Below are 14,515 nucleotides of genomic sequence, written 5' to 3' on the forward strand. Positions count from 1 at the left end.
AAAACCTTGGGGGAAAAAAAACAGCCAATCTGAAAAAATAAAACAATTGGATTAAAAATAAGACAGATAAGCCACTGAATACCCCAATTTGGGAAAAAAGAAAGCAGCACAGACAGAAAATAGAAGGGAAAATGGAATAATAAATAGATACAGAAGAAATTAATATTACGATACAAAACTTTGAGAGCTATATTTTTGGTGGCATTTTATTGAATTAGCCACTAGAAGGCCAGTTAAATGGTTTATAATTTTTAAAGTAATATTCAGAGTTGAAAATGTTAGGCACGATTTTCTGATTAGGTAATTGTTTGCATCTCTCATGTGAAAGTCTAGTTACCTCTTTTTCTCTACTGCATTTGCTTTAAATAAAGGTCTCATGATTTGTCATGTAGCTGGGGATCCCCAACCCATTACTGGTCCATGACCCGTTAGGAATAGGCACAGCAGGAGGCAAGCAAGCAAAGCTTCATCTGTATTTGCAACTGCTCCCCGACGCTAGCATCACTGCCTCAGCTCCACCTTAGATCATCTGTAATCAGATTCTCATAGGAGCACAGGTCTCTGGTGCCAAAAAGGTTGGGGGACCGCTGCTGTAGACCACAGCCTCCTAACGTCTCTCTCCAATCCCCAGAGTGCTGTGATCTGACCTGTATTTAAAATTTAGATCTTATTGGTTACTTATTTTGGGCATTCCCTAATAGTTGAATGAATTAACAACTTACAGGGTCCTTTATAATTTGTTTACTTTCTTTTCTCAGTGCATCTTCCCATTGGTATGCTTTCGTATGGTTCTACATGAGTAACAACATGTAACTGCTCATACCCAAGTGTTCATTGAAGTTATTCTGTTATCTCTGTTTCTGTCTCCAGAGATATTCCAGAGCCACATCCATCTCTTACTGCAACTCCTGTAATAGCTAACTCCTCATTTGTAAAGACTGAGCCCAGATATCAATTTCTCTAGAAATGCCTTCTGTTTCTTTGTGGGTTAGGGACTCCTCACTGGGTGTAACCTAAATAGCCTATAACTCCTAAGCTGTTTGGGAAGTAATTTAGTATTAATTTGTTTCCTGTTTCTGTCGTTCTCTTATACACTGTGTTTTCAGAGGGCGGGCACTATTTGTTTTTGTTTCTAATTCCCCATGACCTTTAGTAGAGTTGTTTAGTAGAGTTCACTAAATTTGTTGAAGAAACAAATGGAGCGACTTAAAAGTACTTTTTTGCAGTAACATTTTTTTTTTATATATAACTTCTTTCAGAATTTCTCGGCAACTTCCCATAAAAATTAAACAAAAATACCAAATCTTTCTTTCAGGTGATTATCTAAGATGGACTTTATGAGGGATGTGAGTTCCCATGTACTAAACAATTTGTATGTTTTTGGCTATGTATCAACAGTAATACACATTTCTACTTGTTGAGGTTTTTAAAATTATTTTATATTGTTTTTCTCCCACTCCCAGCTGTGAATTCAGTATCCTTAGGGAAAAATGGAGTTGTGGAACTGATGTTTAAAATCATCGGACCATTTAGTAAGAAGAATTCAGGTCTCATGAAGTGAGTAAATGTTTTGAGTGTAAATAGAGGTATATGCTTTATTATTCTGGGCCTCATTATCTTGATCTGTACAGTGAGCAGTGGAGTTAAATTGTATCTAGAGTCCTTGCTTAGTTCTTAAATAGCAATTTTATTATGATAAAGATTTTCTTTCAAGTTTAATTTTCAAAGGTATATCAAAATTAGAAAACTTTAAATTCATCGAATATAGTGTTATGGAAATTTAAACTTTAAACATTCCCTAGATACTATAAGAGGAAAAAGATCATTTATAGAGTATCATTCATTTGGAAACGTTTATTGAATGCCTACTATATTCCTTACCAATTTTGCAATCTTATTTTTTTGCCAAAATAATGTCACTCTTTTCTTATATTGAAAACATATATTTATTCATTTGTAGGTCTTTCAACCTCAGAAAATAAAAGCTGTTTTCAGTTTCTTGGCTATATTTAGTATTTTCTTAAGCCATATTTGAGGTCATCCTTTAAAATTTTATTATGGAATTTTTCAAATATAGAGTTGATGTTATATTAAACTAATTAATTATCTTGAATTAGTTATAGTAATTACTGTATGGAGCAGTTATCTACATTCTGTCATTTTTCTTTCATTTATTTCCTTCCACACTTTTATTTCACTTGGGGTATTTTTAAGTTTAGATGTCATTCATATATATGTGTAAATTTCTGTAAGCAAATCCCAGATATTTTCTAATTTTTCCTCTAAATGTTTCAGTATATAACTGCTAAATAGAGATTTAAAAAATAACCACAATACTATAATCATACTCAGTAAAATTATTAATTCCTTAATACAATCTAAAATCCAGTCTATTCAATTTTCTTTAGTTTTCTTAAAAAAAACTTTTACGATTTGATTATTTGAATCAGGATCCAAACAAGGTACACACATCATTCCTCATTATATTTAGGAAATTTCCAAACCTACCTAATAATAGAAAGAATTGAATAATGAACCCTGATATACCCATTACTTAATGGCAACAGTAATCAACATTCTGTCATCTTTATTTCATCTTTCCCTTCCCTGTCCTTTTTTTTTTCTGGAGTGTTTTAAAGCAAATATCGGCCATTACATTTGTTCTATACATTCTTTAGTATGATGACTATTAGATACAGAGCTTTTTTCTCTTAGTGTTACCACAATATTATTTCTTTGCCCAACAATATTAATAATTCCTTAATATCTAATTTTCTAAGAAATGTCTTTTTCACAGTTGGCTTGTTAAAATCAGGATCCAAATAAGGTCTATGCATTCTATTTGATTATATTTTATAACCTTTAGAATCAACAGGAGCCCCCCTATTGTTTTGGTTCTGTTTTGTTTATTTGTTGAAGGACCTGGATGCTGTCTTGTAGAATGTCCCAACTTTCTAGATTAAGATGCATGTATTCTAGGGTCATTTTAGATGTAGGTATATCCCTTGAATTTTCTGTAGACCGATAGAGCTAAAGACTTGATTAGATTTGGGTTCTTTTTATTCTGGTCAAAAATATTTCATAGTGCTAGATACTCCATTTTGCACCACTTAAGATCATTGGGTCGATGTGATCAATCCATTTTTCACTTACTGATTTAGCGATATTTCATGACATCACCTAGATTCATTCACTCTTTAGGGTATGCAAAATAATGACTTTTCTGATTTTCTCATTTTTTCTACTTTTATTAGCTGTGTTTTATTTTTTTATATAAGGAAGAACTTGTCCACATTAACTATTTGGTTAAATTTTACAAACAAATAAGGTTCAGAACATTTTCAGTCTTTTTTACTCTTTCTTAATAAAGGTCAAATATTTTAGTTTATACTTTTCTAGAATATGAGAGATTACTTGCACATATAATTATTTATTAAATATTATTTGGTGGGATGACTTAACATTTTTACTTTTGCAAAGATCATACACAGTCTTAGAGCATTCGATGAAATGTAACAAAACAAAGAAAATGATTGTATTACAATTAGTAAAACCAACTTACAGAATTGGTATAGTGTAGTGAGTGGCCTCTGGAGGCAGGCAGAACTAGATTTGGATGTTAGCTCTGTCTCTGGCTCCATGATTGGAAGTAAATTTTGTAACTTTTTATGACCCAGTTTCCTAGCTGTAGAATGGTAATATTAGTGCCTACATTTTAGGGTTGTGAGGATTTAATGAGACAATTTCTATAATTAGCACGATTCTAATTATATAATTAATAATTATATTAATGCAGTATAATTTAGGTGGTAATGTAATGTGGCTGTGAATGAATCCTAGTTAATACTAAAAGTACATTATTTTTAAATACGTATATCGTTTCCTCCCTTGATCTTTAAACTACTTTATGATTTATCTTTTATCTAATGGATTTGATCTCCTACTTAAGATCAGCATTCTCTATTATAATCAGGTTACCAAATCTAACATAAACTGTTCCCAGAAGAAACAACATTTCACAAATATCTTTATAATATATAACATGGAATATATCCAAAACTATGTAGATAGAAATCAATGGGTCTAAACTTCTGAGAAAGGACTACTGTTATCTAAATTATCCCTTTATTCTTTTCTATTTAATTTTTAAAAGAAAAAACAAAAATTTAAACCTTACTTTTTACTTTAAAAAGAATAAATTATTTATTGACCAAACATCTGTATCTTGATCTCTTTATCATTTTTAATAATCTTAGGGCCTCCCCCTTGATTAAAAGATCTCAACATCGTAGTTTTTCCCCTTACACAATGCCCTGACTTTGGTAGAAGATTGAGGGGTATTATATATGTTCGATAGGATCATGCTTTCCTTTAGGATTTCCTTTTTTTCCACTTTTAGGTTTTGGATTTAAACACTGTTAATCCAGAAGGAAGCAACTCCGGAAATATTGTAATTCTGTCTTTTCAAGTTACAATTGGTTTGGAGGATATTGCAAGGATTGATCCCCCAATTTAAAGCAGATGTAACTTCATGAGTAACTAAATTTTTCCTGTTTCACAGCTCCTAAATGAATATGCCACAGGCTGCTTTCTAAGCCATTGTTGGTTGTATTATTCTGTGTGTGACGTAGGAAGTGTGGGAAAACATATGAGAAGTACAAAATATTTGTTAAAAAAATTCTAATCAATATAATACAAACTATGCATTTCAAAAAATCTATTCTAAAATTCTTTTGTGATTTTATATTATAAATTTATACCAGCTCATTAAGTGTTGTAGAATTTCAGAAATTGTACTAAAGTTTTTAAAAATACCATTTAAGTAACATTTTGGTAAAAGTATCAAGACAACTTATCACCAAACTTCATATATATATATATATATATATTTAATGTAGTGGATCTATGGAACAAGCATGATGGGTTTTGGAGTCAGAACTAGTTCATAATGCCAGTTTTGCCAGTGTTGAAGAATAAACATCAAGGATTAGAAGCTGTCAGAAGCACTTTGATTTGGTTTAGATGTGTTATAAACAACTTCCAGCAGGAAGAAATACATTCAGAAAGCGCTCAAATATTTTATAATTTTGAATAAAGACTTAGCTGTTGATGGGGAAATCCTGCGAGTTCATTGCAAGTGATCACATCTAAGTGATTATATTAGTTTCCTAGGCTGTTGTGACAAAAGTACCTAGTACAAATTTGATGGCTTAAAATAACAGAAATTTATTGCCTCACAGTTCTGGAGGCTAGAAGTTCAAAACCAACTTGTCAGCAGGGCCAGTGCTCCTTCCTTGCTGCTTCCTAGCTTTTGGAGGATTTCTGGCAATCTTTGGAGTTCCTTGGTTGGTAGCTACAACATTGCAATCTCTGCCTCTGATCACATTGTGTTCTCTCCTTATGTGTTTGTCTTTAAATAGTCTTCCCTCTTCTGGTAAGGGCACCAGTCATGATGGATTAAGGGCCACTTACTCCAGTATGACTTCATCTTGACTAATTACATCTGCAACACTCTATTTCTAAATAAGGTCACATCTGAGGTACTGAGGCTTAGGACTTCAGCATGTCTTTTTGGAGGAGACTGACATTTCTGATTTCATAATTTTCTTCCTCAACAGAGAAATTCAACAAGAGAAATTCAGTTTCCATATTACTTAGTTTTTATGTAACACTAGGCATATTATTATATTCAGAAATCTTTAGTTTCTTTATTCATAAAATGAGCCAATTCTGTGAACCGGGATTGTTTTAAGAATTAAAATAGAAAACCATTTATGAGGCACCTATAACCATTTCTGGCATTTATCAGGTCTTGCTGAACAAGTCTTTTTATTTTTAATAAATTGCTGTTTGACTTGGAAGATCCATTTAGTTCTGTTTAATTTTGACCAATTTAAAACTCAAAAGTATAATCTTATGTACATTTTATTGCACAGTTATGAGATTATGGAGTGAATGTTTCTTACTGATCATTCAGTGCTATGGAAACAGTATATAATTTTATAATTTTCACTTTTAACTCATCATTACCAAAATTTCACATTGGTTTTAAAGAGTTTACAAGCATGAATTTATAATGTTTTTTAAAGTGTATACTTTTATTCTTATTTTACAAATGTTATAAATAAAAGTTTATGTGGTTGTTTTATTTGTAACAGAAAAACAAAGTGTAACTGTTAACAACTTGCTCTAGAGGGTAGCAGTAATGACCATTTATTATAAATGAGCACTTATTCAATGCCTGGATTAGACAATCCAAGTCTTGGATTAGTTTCAGGTTTTACCATGAACCAATATTCATCTTAAACCAATATCCATTTTAAATCTTTTGATTGATTATGTTCTTTGCCTTTACTCACATCTGGTAATGCTTTGTCTCCTTTACCACTAATGTATGCAGCTTTTACTTCGTTTCTGGTTTTAGTTTTTTTGAGTAGTTGTTTTCACAGATGTGTACATCTTATTATCAAGATTGTAAAATTATCTGTGAAAGAGATAAATTTGTTTTCTACTTTTATGCCCATGAAAAACCGGCTACTGTAGGTATCTAGTAGGCATTCAACAAATGTTTAATATGAGTGAAATGCTTAAGTTTGACAGTGTACATATTTTTATGCAAATTAATTAGAGTTGTTGAAATTTTACTAAGAGGTACTATAGTATATAGGCTTATATTTTTAAAGTTACTGAAATTAAGTGCCATTTCTTCAGTAACTCTTTCTTAAAAAAACTAATTGAATTATAAGTATTCAATAGTGATGTTATACTTTTAAAGTTGATTGATAGCGGTTGATTTCAGTGTATAACTGTTTATGTTCAAAGAAAATATAACTATCTTTAATTTTTTAGGCTATTCCTTTATCCATTAATGGGCAGTTAGAGTGTTTGAGATATTAATTAGGTTCATTATTCTCAATAATGACTATGACTAAAAAATGTTAAGGGCTCCTACTTCTCTTGAAACCTCCTAGTTCCAAAATATTTTTCATTTATTATCACCTTAAATATTAACATTACTGCTTGATAGGGCTAATAGCTACAACTATCTATAGAATTTTGTAGTTATGAACTTTATTTGTGTTAAAGACTTGTTTTTGTTTTAATTTCTTTGTGAGTTAGGGCCTATGATTCTATGTTCCTGTGTGAACTCTGTCAGGTCAGATACAGGTACAATAAATGAGTTTATCTTTTTTCTTCCTTGAAAATTTTTTTCACTGTAAATTGTGCAGTTTCCTTTTTTAAATTAAATTTATCAGACTGACATTGGTTAATAAAATGATATAGGTTTCAGTTGTACAATTCAATAATACATCATCTGTATATTATGTTGTGCTTTTGGTACTTTTTTGTTGATATTCCAATGTTCCTCATGTTTGATTATAATCTGAAAGGAGAGATGCATACAGAGAAACACCATGTGTAATTGACTATAACTGGAATGACTTTTGAAATAGATAATTACTTATTTGAAAAGATTGTATGAATTTACTATTGTAGATTAATTTTACTAGTTTTGTTGTTGTTTGTGTTTTCTCATGTTGACAGGGTTGCTTTAGACACTCTTGCTGCATTGCTAAAATCAAGTAAGTTTTTAAATACTAGAAATACTAGATACTATTTTTTGAGTATTTTCTTTACAGTGTTAAACTGGAAACATAGATTTAGTCTATAGTTATAAAGCTGGTTTATATTAATGTCAAAGTTGATTTTATCTTTGACACAGTTGATTGATATGTCATAACTAATGTCATTTATGTTTATTGAGCTATAATTTATTCAAGTATGTTGACTTACTATTTCTAAGTTATTATTATAAACATAAAGCCCTGTTAGTAAAGTAATATGTAAATATTACATAAGTATACATTTTTTTAAAAAGTAAAACTAACGATATTGAGACTGTTTACTGTGAAGACTGTTGAACATTTTCTCTCTATAACACATGATTTTATTAGGAATTTTATTTCTACCACAAATTCAAATTTATAACATTAAAAAATGGCTACTAATGTAAATTTACAGTTTACTAAAGTTATTGACACACTAAAGCACTATTTATCTTAGAACTAAAGCATTAGAGTGTATCTTATGATGCCCTTGAAGAGTAATCATCTACACTATATGTTTTTTTTTGCAAGATACACAGTATGTTTATTTTAAATAACAGTTTTCATTAACATTCCAACTCTCATTGGTTAACACCTTATTTAATCATAATAATATTTAGTCCTAAAGATCTGTATTGATGGCTTTCAGTGTTATTTTTTCCCAAAACTATCAAGGGTAAGACCAACTTGCCCTTAAGTTTGAATGACCAGAATTGTTTATTTGAAAATTAGCAAATGACTAATTGGTAAACCTTATATTTGGTAATGATCTATTAAATTTAAAAATTCACCTTAAGTATTAATATTATATACCAGAGTATATAAAATTCAGTTAGCAGTTTTATCTTTGAAATGATATGTGTGCTACTCAGTAAAACTAGCCATGTTACTTCATTTTCATATATGATACAATAAACTTGAGACCAAGATTGGAATACTTGGATTAACTTGCATTAGAAATAAAAAAATATTTTTAGTCTTTCTTTGATGTGCCCTGACTTTGTAGTTCAAATTGTTTAAAGATTAATTTTTAAATTAATATAGGCATATGCTTTTGAGAGTAGATTAACTATTAAAACTAAACTTATTAGTTTACAAATTTTCTGACGACAAAGTCATTAAGTCAGTAAAAACTAAAACCTTCTTAAGTTTTAACTATTTTACAGAAATCAGTTATACTAAGATGACTGAAGTCTTATATCTTAAGTTTTAAATAGTAATCTTCCTTTTACTCCTTCCCTTCTCCTTCAAAGGAAGATGGTGGGCAAATAGATACATTTGCCCACCATTAGGTAAAAAAGTAACTGACAAGTAGAATGACTCTGGTTTATATTTAATATTATTTTCATATGGCACATGGCACTAAATAGGATAAATATTTAATAATGCAAAATAATATTTAGTAGCACACTGCTTATTTTTAAATGTGCTATGGCATTTTGGAGCATCTTATGCATTGATTTCTTTTTGCTAGGGAGGGCAGTAATTTACTTTAAAAGGATAATTAAACTACTCTAATAAACCTAAGAGTATAAAGCAGAGAATGCACACACACAGAATGCGAAAGACAGGAAGCTTAATTGCTATCACTGAAGTGTAGATAGATTAGAAGCTGTAATCTAACAGGAAACCTAAGCTGTATTTTAACTAGAGAGGGAAGAAGAGACATAGACTGATTGTGAGTTGGTGTCCTGTACACATGAATAAAATCCCCTCTACTAGACTTTTTATTGTGCTCAATTGCAGATTATAGATGGCTTTGTTCATTTTTCTTAAGGGTCATTCAGCTACCTGTTTTCGAGTTACTGGGAAGTTTTTGATTTGATCTTTAATAAAGAATTTCAATATTTCTTGTAAGTACTATTTAGGCTGTTGAGAATTCCAGTGGAAACAGTTTGTAACATGAGTTACAATGATCATAATGTCTTTTAAGAAACTCATATTCACAGCTAGAAAGCTAAAGGCTTAATATTCCATCTGGTGTAAACAAAGTGGGTATATTTATTTAAAGTACATGAAACTAGTATTAATCAAAACTATTGAACTGATATAAATAGCCATAGCCTTAGCAAAACTAGCTCTATAGACACAATAGAAGTTTAAAAGCTTTTACATAAGAACCTCCCACCTCTTCTCCATCCTGGGAGTTTCTTCCAATTCTCTAATGTCAGAGCACAATTTCTGAGAGGGCATTAATAAGGTTGTTGATTTCAGTGTCTTTACCTTAGTATCTGTGCCATGAGGCAGAAGGTCATTTTATAGATTGATTTAGATTAGGAAGAGATTGATATTACGTTGTAACTGAACAACCCCGAATGGGTTGATATTCTACTCTCTCTTTAATTGGCCTACCGATGTGGTGCTGGGTGGCTCAAGATGTTGCTGTGATATGATTATTCTTTTGCTTCCATTTTAGTCAAATGCACTCATTTAGTTAGTAATCTTAAATATCAACACCTTAAAAATAATAAAATAGTTTAAATTTGTGGATTTATTTCTGTTCTATCCAATAAAATTGACCATTTACAAAAAAGAACCTTTAATTACGTTTTCATTACATTAAAAAATTAACAACCAGAAAGTACCATCTTCTAATTACATAATACTCTTTACATTTTATTTATTGAAAAGTTGTATTTTTAACTTAGCATTGTTATGGCATGGATATTCATATAATTGTGGGTGTAATGAAAGCAGTTATTTTCGATGGAAACAAAGTTTGTAATAGGAGCTACATTCCAATGGAGTTAATTTTAGTAGAAATACAGTTTGTAATAGAAGTTACAATAATGGTAATGGCTTTTAACAAAATCATATCACAGCTAATTAAAGGCTTATCTATTTCATTTGTTGTAATCAAAGTCAGTATATTCGTAGGTTTTAAAATACATAAAACTTTTGTTAGTATTAACATTTAAAAAGATGTAGCCCTAATTGCATTATAGGTATTTCGTTATTTGTTAACCACAAAACAATATATGGGCAGGTTTCTGAAAAGTATTGTAATCTACAAAATAAATATAAAATATATTGTATTTACAATAAAAATATTGTAATCTGGAAGTTATCATATTTATTTTGTTAGAAAAAATATTTAAATATGTAGTTGCCATATTTTTTTTGGAAAAAAATAAGAATTTATTACAATGTAGTGGTTAAATTTTTTTTGGCCTTTATCTTTTTTTTTTTTAATTAAGTTTATTGGGGTAACATTGACTAATACAATTATATAATTTTCAGGTGTACATTATAATTTGACATCTGTATATTCTATTGTGTTTACCACCCAAAGTCCAGGTGCCTTCAGCTACCATATATTTGATCCCCTTAACCCACTTCAGCCTCCCCTTACCTTCCTTATATTTGACCCCCTTTAACCGTCTAATTTGATTTACTCTACCACTTTCTTCTATCATTTAAAAAAATATTCTTTCTCAATTTTCTTTTGTTAAAGAAACAAATGCCAGGAGAGCGGTAGACAGAGGATATGTCCAAGTCCTTTTAACAATTTATGTAGATTGGCACCGCCATGATAATCGGCATAGAAACATGCTCATTCGGAAAGGAATTTTACAGAGTTTAAAAAGTGTTACAAACATCAAGTTGGGAAGAAAAGCATTTATTGATGCCAATGGGATGAAAATTCTCTATAACACTTCACAAGTGAGTTTTTTTTATTTTCTTCCTATTATTGTAATTATGTATTAATAATATGATTTGGTTCTTAAGAAAACTTAATATTTCTAAAAATACTTAAAAAGTACAATAAATGTATTTTAAAAAACTGAAAACCAAAACCAAAAGGCATAATCATTTCTTACATGTGGTTGCAGACCGATTGGAGAAAATGCTTAGTGCATATCTCTGCAATATGAGATTTTTTTTCCCATAGGTAAAGGAAGACATATAAATCTGTCCAGTGGGCTGGAAGGGATTCTATATTGCCATGTTTTCCAGGATGTGCTATACTTAGTTTTGCATGATTCCCTCATAAGTATTTATGGACCATTTGCAAATCAGCAGGACAGTTCTGTCGTTTTTGAGTGTTCTCAACATCTCCCTCCTGGATAGGGCATTTTTAAACAGAGAAGGTACGAAAGTGAAACCTGAAGTTGGGGATCTTACTTCTGACAGCCAGCATAAGCACAATCCTTCTTGGCACTGTCTTTCGTAATATTCCTTCTATTGTCTATAAAAGACTGTCAGCTATGGGAAATAGGAATGTTGTAGCGCAACCCTTTGTCTTTAGAAGGTTGTAATTATTAGAAAGAAAACTGTCTTTTGAAAATTCCAGGCAATTATTTCGGTTGTGCCCTCTTGGTCTTACAACAAACAGTCCCTTTGTACATGAGAATAAAGATATAAGAACATATATTTTATGTTTACCCTTAGCTTTTTTTCCTAGATCAATCATACATACTTGTTTTTATTATTGATGTAGGCAGTGATGGATATATGAGAAATGAGGAAACGTTGAGCGACTTTGGTTATGCCACTTAACATTCGTGAGCCTTAATTTCTCATCTGTTTTGACAGGTCACATGTGAAGATTTGTATTAAAATTTTCCAGGGTATTAAAGTGCCATCTGAATGTCAATAATAATAGTAATATAATAATAATAATAATAATATAATAATAATAGTGTTATATGATACACTTTCAAACCCTCTACATATTAGCCCTTCTTAAGATTAGATACTGGGACAGCAAATTAGACTCTTAAAACTATTTACTAGAGGTGCTATTGTGTGATAATTGATAAAATTCTGAGAAACGTTCAGCTAAATATTCCATTTTATTTCTTACACCTTTCTTACTTAATTTTTTTCTTCTTTTAAATTTTTTTTTTTTTTTAATTTTGTGTGCTAGGCTTGCAAAATGCCCCCTGAATCACTCATATATATTACTTAGTGCTTTGGTGACTTTTGGTACCAAAGATTTTACTGATTTCTGCTTAGTTAAAATATTCAAGGAAAAGTACTACGCAGTTTGCCATATGAGGCTCTTTACAAAAAGAAACTTCTGAATAGTCAAAGCTATTTTATGATTATGATAAAATGTTGCTTTTTGTGTGTGTGCTATTTGTCTCTTGAAAATTATCAATGTATTTTTTCTAAAGTAATCTAAAATTGGTTCAATTGTTCACCAAAGGAACATTGTTTTTCTTTTCTTAAAAAACAGGAATGTTTGGCAGTCAGGACCCTTGATCCTCTTGTCAACACCTCCAGTCTGATAATGAGGAAGTGTTTCCCCAAAAATCGCCTGCCACTTCCAACGATTAAAAGTTCTTTCCATTTCCAGTTGCCAGTTATTCCTGTGACTGGACCTGTGGCCCAGCTCTACAACTTACCCCCTGAAGGTAGGACCACATGCTCACTGCTGGCTTTCAGTCATTCTTGAAATTGTGTGACAGTTGACTTTTTTTATTTTTTTATTTTTTTTTTGATTTTTGTCTAACTCCCCATCAAAAGAAGGCCTTAGGGAACACAGTGAACTTTTACCTTATATTTTAGTTAACAAATATTTCTTTAAATATAAGAAAGTAAGGTCTAGGAATTAAGGGAAGTAGCATGGAATGTTACATATATGTAAATGTGAACTGTGCAAAAATTTAAGCATCATATAGGAACATCATTTGATAGTTACATAAAATTTCAAAGTATAAGAATATAAACATTAAGTGTTTAGGTAATTTTATTTGGGCTTACATTTGTAGCTTTTTCATGAACTTCATTTTTTAAGTTAAATTACCTAATCACCAAAAGAGTTATAGTTTATGCTTAACATATGAAATTATCAGAAGTTGGTAATTTGCTCTTTTCTATAGGTACATAGTAAAGGAAGTAAGATTTTAAACTTCTTAATGTGGGGAAAAAGTAGAATTTTATTTTTGATAAGATCTAACAAAATGGAAAAAAGAAAGTAGTCCAGGCTATTAATAGATTTTCTGAAGTATTTTTGTCAGTTGATCACTTTTTTGAAAAAAAAAAATCGAAAGTCCTCTATATTTAAAAGCAGTTATTTGAAATAAGTGATTTAAAAGATTTTTGAAGTAATTATAATTGGTTTTGTTGACAGATGAATCAATGGTGTATATTACAGAGTACACTATTATGATTTTATTTTTAAATATTTAATTATTAAAGTAGAAGTTTAATCTACACAAAATATCCAAATGTATTATTCGAAAACTTCCTTTAAAAGGTTTAAAAGTCTCAGAGTAATTATGGGACTTGAGTAAGATAGCTAAGTAAAAATAATTTTATTCCTTCTTTCTATTTCATTAAAAATTGCCATTAGACCTTTAAAATAGGGGTGATCTGTACCAAATCTAAAAATTAGGTACTAAAAGGGGCATTCTCATGAAACAAACATAGAACATGGAACAAACATGACAGAGATATGATAGATTAAAGAAGAGCGTCACTCTCTACTCACCCTAATATGAAATGCAGTATCTCTGGTTCCTAGTTGAGATACCACTAGCACCTAATTGAGGGATGGTCAAGGAGTAGTTGGATCTCATTCTCTCCTGAATCTCAGTGTACAATTATGGGGTTTAAGTGGTGGTTCTAACTGGTAGAGAGCTGGTGAGACTTCTCTATGACATGTAAGTAGTGACTCTGGAAGAGAGATAGGATATGTCTCATAGTGTTCTTTATACAGTGTCTAGAATAATCGCATGGATAAGGAAAGGTGACTTCTAGTGCAGTGAATTCACCAAGCATGGGAAAAAATGACATGATATTTTTCTAGAGCTCCTTTTGTGACTCATCTCAGACTAATGGATCGCTGAACTAGAAATGGAGATTTACAATGACTGACAAGTCTTCATGACTAAAATGTAAGAGTTCTTGCAGCAACTGCATAGACACAAGGAAAATACTATCTGTTTTCTGTTATTTTC

At 30.7% G+C, this 14,515-nt stretch overlaps 1 protein-coding gene across 4 annotated transcripts in view; it reads left to right on the plus strand.

Annotated features, from left to right (window-relative positions):
• The window catches only part of AGTPBP1 (ATP/GTP binding carboxypeptidase 1), a 130,483-nt gene that overhangs the window by 38,767 nt on the left and 77,201 nt on the right, over positions 1-14,515 (plus strand). For all 4 annotated transcript variants that reach the window (XM_039875637.1, XM_039875634.1, XM_039875636.1 and 1 more), the window contains exons 8-11: positions 1,464-1,557; positions 7,546-7,583; positions 11,062-11,270; positions 12,790-12,967. In XM_039875637.1, coding sequence (XP_039731571.1) covers positions 1,464-1,557; positions 7,546-7,583; positions 11,062-11,270; positions 12,790-12,967 — 519 coding nt within the window. The remainder of the gene's footprint in view (positions 1-1,463; positions 1,558-7,545; positions 7,584-11,061; positions 11,271-12,789; positions 12,968-14,515) is intronic.

The sequence above is a fragment of the Pteropus medius genome, unplaced genomic scaffold (assembly GCF_902729225.1).
Source record: "Pteropus medius unplaced genomic scaffold, Ma_sr-lr_union100, whole genome shotgun sequence".
NCBI lineage: Eukaryota > Metazoa > Chordata > Mammalia > Chiroptera > Pteropodidae > Pteropus > Pteropus medius.